Below are 8,114 nucleotides of genomic sequence, written 5' to 3'. Positions count from 1 at the left end.
CGTGCCGCTCTACTGCACGCTTCAACCCTAGGGAGGACTACTTTCAGGAAAGATTACTTTCTATAGTTAAAGAAAAATACCTCTGAAGTTCAGAGGAAACAGTATACAGTACACTTTATAAAAAGCTTTTAGGAAAGGAAGTTATGGCCCCTTTTGTGTCTCTAGAGGAAGGAAACAACTGTAAAGTTTGATAGCAACTGGGCTTCAGAAAATGTACAAAATTGATAGCATACCATACCATTTTCCTCCCTATAAACCATGTTTTAAAAGCCATCTTTTCAGAATCATACAAGTTTAACCTACAACATGCAAACTTCACAGGGATAACCCCACATAAACAAGTGTAGGAAAAAGTGTTTTAAATTAGAGTCTGGAAATTTTACAGTTTGCTTTAAAGTCAAATAATAAAAACAGCTTGCCATGATTATACTACCTGACCCTTAAAAACTTCAAAATCCTTTAAGCGATTTACAAGTAATTAAGCTTTACTACACCTTAGTTAAGCACAGCCAGAAGCATGAACCCATTTCGCAAGTATTCCATAAATCTAGGTATTAAGAGGCAAACAGTTAAACACAAAACAAAAAAATCTTACATGCTGCTTCATCCACAGATAATTCACTGGCAAGAATCCCACCAATTTTACTAAAAGATGGCATCTGTATACCATACTTCTCCAGCTCCTTTCGCATGTTGCTGATTTCTTCCTCTATGAACAGGGGGGAAATTAATAAATAAAAGAAGAAATGGAAACTTAAAAAAAATGAAAGTCCTAAGATTTTCCATTTTGGATAGTTAAGTAAAATAAGTATTATAAGTATAATTTCAGTTTAACTTTAAAGAACCAAGCCTTAGTTAAATTATAGGTTTTTATAAGATTTTCTATTTTGATGGCATGCACACATTCTATACAAAAATTCTCTCCCAACATCTTTACATCTTTCAAAGATTAACATTAATTAACAGTGGTATCCCACCTACTGGGTGCGTCTACACAAGCTAAGATTTGCTGTCCAATAAAGTGCCATCCTCTACACATGCGTGACAATTAGGGAGCAGTAGACCAACTTAGTGCGCTGCCAGATAATTCCGTCAGATAAGCGGTATCCAGCAGTGCAGTAAACTACCGCACTTAAACGCATGTGTAGACAGTGATGTCGGAATTAGTTTACTCCGGCTCAAATTGAGCCAGAGTACATTCAGTTGCATTAACTGCATATGTAGACATGTTCACTGAGATCAAGATGCATGCAGAATTTGGTTGGAGAAGAAAAAAGAAAAATCTACTTCTACTGAAGAGTAGAAGTACTTGCTAGAAACAAATATTAGCAGATTTTAAAATCAATGTAATAGAAGAAACCAAGTGCAACTAAAAAATAAACAACCACTTTTACCTGTAAAGTCTACTTTTCCTAGTAGATCCTGGATCTGTGGTGCTATTCCTAGTTTGAACAGGTATAAACTACAAAGAAGAAAAATATATTAAAATAGAGATACGTACGTTCTATTAAACACCTGCCTCACTAGATCAAACTCATTCTTTAAATTAAATTTCCATGGACAAATACAGAATAATTTTGACCTACAGCTTTCTTTCTACCGACATTTTTAGATAATATGAATATGAAAGAGGTTACGACTGTGGGACTTGTTGCCTAAACTGAAATAAGGAAAGGGAAATCATGAACCCAAAATTAAACTCTCCTATATCAAGGATTTAAGGAAAACTCAACAGCTACGGTACCCGAAACATTATGAAAGATGACAAGTGTTTTTATAACCAATACATACAAATTGGGTACCACGTACTGTTCAGCTTAAAGCCTTATATTTTATAAAAATGGTTAATATTGTTCAATATTAAGATTTTCTGATGGAAAAAATATCTGACTAGTTTTTGAGGCTTGATGGCCTGGGCAGTACTTACGGAGACAGAGCAATCTTTTTCAGGCATAGCTCAGAGAATACTCTTAATTACGAAAACAGTTTCAATTCAGGTTTTCCTAAGGTCAAATACATTTAGTATTTACTTAAACACCAGATGAATAGCTGAACAGTTCTGTACTCCCCCCCACCTTCAGTCAGTGCCCAGGACTGGCATCCCACTTATACCTCCTTATTTACACTACATTTAAATACAAACAACTGGCCATGTATATTGCAGAAGGTAAGGTAGATTTGCACCTTGTAGACTAACCAGATCACAGATGATTAAGCTCCTGTAAGCAGCAGCTCACTGTATCAGATGCTGAGAAGGGACCCAATGATGTAAACTATTGTTTACAATTCTAAAAATTAAGTTAGTCTAAGGTGAAAATCTACCCCACCTTCTGCCAGACTTCAGACTAACAGCTAACCACTGCTCCTTATGTGTATAAAAGCCCTCCCCAAATTATTATAATCATCATCTTCAGGTCATTAAACACTTTTGCTCTGGGAAAACTGCAAGAAGGTCAATATAAGCATGGTATCCAGGATCCTGTATTTGTTTCATTGCAGCATGAAAACCTATACTAATTATTTCTAAAGCTCTACACTGCCATCTGGATAACAGCTGAGTAAATTCACATTGTACTTATATCTTCCAACCATATGCATGTCTTTATTTGTAAAAAGCCAAGCGTTTCTGGAATTTACTAGTGAAACACAGAATTGACTGGGATAATTTTTGTGAAGTATGGCTCAGTCCAGTTTTTAAACAAGTTTTTAAAATTCAAAATGCATTGTTCTGTTAACATAGGGGAAGGTTATTTTGCCATTTGCAAGGGACAACCCTTCAACCTCTCCACACATTTCAGCACAAGTAAAATCTGTCTTCTTTCAATTACTAGGAAGCTGTATAAAAAAACCCTCAGAGTGCATAAGAAATATATTTTCTATTTTAAATTATGTGGGGCAGGGGGCCTCACTTCACCACCACAGACAATTTGTCTCTTCTTTGAAGCCTCCAACCCCATTGTCACTTATCTCAAGATTCTCCAGATTAGCAGCGTTCCCATCATACAGTGGCCTATTAAATATAAAAAAAAAACCCCAACCTCTACCTAAAACAAACCCTAAACTAGTGCAGTTTGTTAGTCCTGTTTTCCCTTTAACTTCATGCAGATTACAATATTCAAGGGAAAATGGACACAGAAATTTTCCTGGATCAAAGACGTTACAATGTGCCTTGTCTTGCAAAATGCCAACCATACTTTGAATACCATGAAATGAATAAAATTGATGGTAACCACTGCTAACCCAGCAAATATTGTAAGAGTGGTGATCACCAAAAATCCAGAAGTAGATACATAGAGGAGCTAATGGTTTGAATGTAAAGAAATTAAAACCTCACATAGACTGCCATTTAACATTTTTTAAAAATGAGAGGTGATCTACACTATTCTCTTCAGTTTGGATAAAAATTTATTAACCACAAGATGGTGCTGAGAATTTACACTTCATTTGGCTCTTACATAAAAAACTAAAAGGTACTCCAATACAAAAGAAGGTTGTTGCATTTTAATATTTTCACTGGAAGGCAGTACACATTTGTTCTGCACTTCTTTGTTGCGATTTTGTATTTGCCTTTGAACGTTAAGGTTAAGCTAACAAGTTCTACCACCCAAGAGTGGCTTGGCTAGACAGCTAGACTTACTGGGGTAAATATTTCTGAGGAAAACTTATAGGGACTCCTAAGCAGCAAGAGTCACAAGCACTTGAATTCAAGTCAAGCTATTCCTAGCCTGAAGAGGCCATCAGACAAGTCCAAACCAACTTTTAGAAAAAAACTGGTGCGAAGAGACAGACAGACAAAGACATCTGTATTTTCATGGCTGCACTTACTAAGCCCTTTTATGCTGTTTATGCACAGAAAGGAATATAAAATATGAAGTGCTACATTCAGAATGGAACTAAAAATTGGTGATAAAGCTATTCCTCACTAGAAATGAAGATGATGCATCTAACAATGAAGGTATACACTGCTACATTACATTGCTGGTCAAACCAAAGCCAGCAAACAAAGTGAAAGTAGCCATCTTTTTGCTTTATTTTCAGTGCAGTAACACTCAGTCCAGAGCTCTTGAGCCCTAACCAGCTCTTTAGCTTAGTACCTGCACTTCTTTCTAGTTGTTGAGTTTATTTTTTTCAGAATGCATGCATTGAATACATTTTTCTTACAATCATAGCTAATGCAACACATGCAACTACATACTGCAGTATGTTCTCTCTCCCCCTCCCACATTTCACTTTGGAGTGTTTTAACTCCTGCACTTCTCAGTACCAGGTACCATTGGCTTAGGGCCATTAGTATCTTCATATCCCCCCCTTCTCCTCCAGTCCCCATGTTGTTCAAAATAAGATTAAAACCCAAGAATTAATATTCCCAGACATTTTTTTTATATGTGATAAAAGTATTCCACTGTATAGGCTAAACCAATAGTGCCCATCACCTCCAGTTAAAAATTGAGTACTTCCCATTGCAAGACTTGGTTTTCAGTTGCTTAAGCCTTTGTAGAACTTTAACCATTTGGGCTGATGCTTTCCAAAAATAATTCAGTCCCAAGGAACACCTAGCATGAGAAGTTTCACTTAAAATTGACTGGCCATTCTTTCCATGTAAAATTTTTCCCTAGTAGTTTTGTTTGTAAACTCCTCCACTCTTTGGAGTAGGAACCTTCACATCTAGCTGGGGACAGGATGAAGAGAGAATTTGCCATTATTTGGTTCTCATACAAAGTGCCCAATTTGGCCAGGCTACAAGATGGTGAAAATCTTAGTCGGCACATGCTCAGAGTTACTCTGGAATCCAAGAGCTAGATTCTCCACAGCTTTCATTTGCACTCAGCATATTCCAACACCACAAATGCAAGATGCCAAGCAGGAATCTTCTAGTAATTCATGTTCCCAGCTGCTGTAACAGCAGCCACAGATACCAAGAAAAAGAATATAGTCTTCACTGTGCTCTAAATTATCCATCCCTATGCTTGTTCTGGGACAAGAAATGAGGAAGCATTTTTATCTGGACTAGGACTGACTGGGCAAAGAATCTGAAAAAAGGAGCTGAAGGGTTAGCAAGTACAATAAATTCCCCTGTGGAAACCAGAACAGAATCCAAGATTCCTGCATCTCATCAGTCCTCTATGAGCGGAAAGATATGGAAAACCCGGGAAAAAAAGTGTGCACTTCACCCTTAACTAACTTGAGTGCTAGCTTTGTACCCTCGTATTTTTTAAAACATTTGAGTTATTTTTTCTTTTGTACATCTAGGTGCAAGTTGCAAGATCATTTCAGCAGACACCTGTTACATGGTAGATTTTAGGTAAGGGCAGGGAAAGAACAGACAGATCGGAGTTCAATAGTTATTCATCAGGCACATATTCTAAGCAGCACAGGAAGCACCTAAAGGAGAGCTGGACAAGGAACTGCTGCAGAGCACTCTTTCATTTCTGGTTAAGAGTGCAAAAATCTCTGGTGTAATTATAAATAAGACAAAAGGTGCAAGATGCAGCAAGAAGGGTTTGAGAGAAACTGAACGAAAACGGAGAGCAAAGTCCAAGAAGTGACACAGATGAGCCCTGAGGCCTTGGCATGCATCTTCTGGACCAGATGAATAACCAAAGGTCAAACTGTTGGAAAAAGTTTCATTCAAGAAGGGAAGATGTTAATCATTACATTGGTATTGCAGACAATAGGCAGAGCTGAGGCAAATATCTAATGATGAAGACTATATATTTTAATAATTGTATCCACAACTTAATAACTTTCAGTTATTTCAGCAAATGTAAATCTGTCAATATATACACTGAGTTTTCTGCAGAACAGCTGAATAAAAGATTGTGACATCACTGGAATGGAACTTGGCCCAAAATTTTGCATGAACTGTTCAGCATTTAAAGCCCCATGTGTCAGCTTCAGGAAATCACTTTGGTCTCTGCTGTCTAATGTAATCGCAAACAACATGGTTTTAGACTATTGCTACCCTCATATATTACAATCACCATAATACTGTACAGTTAATACTAGAACAGATAGAGTAACCATGGTATATTCAAAATTCATGACCTGAAACTCAAGTAAATAAATATTACATAGAACTTAACAGATAATAGATCTTTAAAATAGTTCTCATAAAAAAAAAAATCTTAATAAACTTAAGATTCACTGACAGACTATGGATCCATAATGGCTTAAATGATTAGGTCTTCGAAACACCTCCTGCCCCATTTCCACCACCAATTACCTTAGTGCATGAACGCAGTATATCATTCTAGGTATATTTTTCCTATCGTAGACATCCGTAGTTTCTGGATAAAAGATCTTTAAAAAAAAGAAAAACAAACCACAGCTGTTATTCTCTTATCCCCCTCCTTATCCAGATCACTTAGTTTAACTGATACCACATTAGAACACCCTTAAACTGTTAATTCTGGATAACAAGCATCACTTGAGGTACTGCAATAGTTTAGTTTTATCAACAGTTTTCATATTTTAATGTTTTGACAATTAGTCTATTAACATACAAACCCTGTTCATAGTTATAAACCCTATCTACTTTATACAAGTTGATCTTTCTTCTAATTATATGCTTCAAATAAAACTTTCAAAGATCACGGTAACTAAATTTGAGGGTTAAGGACAGTTTTTAAACTTTAATCATGTACTTCTTATCCAGAAAATTGCAGCTTGTAAAGCTGCACTGTAAACTGTCATCCAAGGAAGAATAACAGGTGTCTAATACAAATAGGGTTTACATATTGGGGGCACCACACAAACTAATTCACAGTACATTTACAAGGGAGGTATAATCCTCAACATGCATGCAGGAGAGGCATTATCTTCATTTTAAAGAAGAATATTGAGGCACAGGGATGTTAAGCGACTTGGCCAAAAATCATATTTTAAGCTAGTGGTAGAACCAGAATGCGAGATTAGTTGTTGTTGGCATGGACTATGATGTTCAAAGCACTTCAACTTAGTTTCTCAAAACAAAAGAAACTGACTTCTTGGAGGCAGAGAATATTAGCAAAGCATACTTCCATACGAACCAAGAATTCACCATGAAAACCTTGCACTCGATGCTCAATAAAATAGGCCAATATAAAATTGAGACTATATCAAAAGCAGCACACAATCCTTGCATCTCAACACTTCTAGCAAATTTAGGAACCTTTTAGCCCTGCTTGTATGTGATCCTCCTAGGCACAGATAAGCCTTGCCACAAGTAAACCTTTTAGACAGAAGAACATGGACAGTGGAAATAGGGAAGTCTAGAGATGTTTTTACATGTGCTCCAGCATATAGAGGGGGTAAGGGGGAGGAGCATTTTAAAATTAGAGAGGCTCTTGGAGGCTGCTTTAATTAAAATGCCCACAGCGTCTCGTGTATTCAGCGTCCTGTGTTTCAAAATGGCAGTGGGGGCGCTGTAACTAAAGCTTTTTCAATGAACTTTAAAGCTCCCCGCCACCATTTTGAAACATGGGGATGCTGAATACATGAGACGCTGCAGCACGCTAGAAAGTTCACATTACAACACTCAACACGTTCTAATCAGAATGTGTCAGAGCACATGTATAGGTGTCCTGGTGCCTGATGAACTGACATGGCTAATCACCAAATAGATTAAACAAGGCAAGCAAAGTTAGAAACAGAAGTTAAAGAAGGCATAGATATACAGTGCTAGCACAGGCTCCAAATTTAAAACTTCATATTTCAGTACAGCCTATGACTTAAGTCTCTGCTTACAAATCAGTTTGAGGAGGTGCCAAATGAATGGGTCTTTTAGCTCTAGCTGCCCTTATTTCCCACCATTCCCAATGCAGCTGTCTCTGAAGTAGCTCTTTTTTAAAAACAACTTTCCCTCTACATCTAGCAGAGATGCTAGCAGCTGCTCCTCCACTCCTGAAGGAGCCAACTAATTAATTAGCTAGGAAGTGCAAAGGGGAATTTAAATGCCATTGGTTTCGAGCTGCTGAAAAAACCCAAAGCAAAACAAAAACACAAAAGACCACTAAAACACTCTTCAGAGAAGACCTGGCTGACACTTTCATCCAGTCCTACATGAAAGATTTGTGACCCAAAAGACATTAAGTGGCATCAGAAAAGAGAGAATAAATGTGTAGAGAGGTTGGGGG

The 8,114-nt window shown here is 37.2% G+C and overlaps 1 protein-coding gene across 4 annotated transcripts in view; it reads right to left on the bottom strand.

Moving 5' to 3' along the window:
- Window positions 1-8,114, bottom strand: part of IQGAP2 (IQ motif containing GTPase activating protein 2) — a 175,576-nt gene that overhangs the window by 83,473 nt on the left and 83,989 nt on the right. For all 4 annotated transcript variants that reach the window (XM_014521523.2, XM_014521525.2, XM_014521524.2 and 1 more), the window contains exons 4-6: window positions 6,224-6,300; window positions 1,395-1,462; window positions 596-709 (exon numbers count right to left, since the gene is read on the bottom strand). In XM_014521523.2, the coding sequence (XP_014377009.1) occupies window positions 596-709; window positions 1,395-1,462; window positions 6,224-6,300 (259 nt within the window). The remainder of the gene's footprint in view (window positions 1-595; window positions 710-1,394; window positions 1,463-6,223; window positions 6,301-8,114) is intronic.

This window comes from Alligator sinensis, unplaced genomic scaffold (genome assembly GCF_000455745.1).
Source record: "Alligator sinensis unplaced genomic scaffold, ASM45574v1 scaffold159_1, whole genome shotgun sequence".
Classification (NCBI taxonomy): domain Eukaryota; kingdom Metazoa; phylum Chordata; order Crocodylia; family Alligatoridae; genus Alligator; species Alligator sinensis.
The sequence above is the reverse complement of the archived record's forward strand: the minus strand, read 5'-3'. Positions and strand labels throughout refer to the sequence as shown.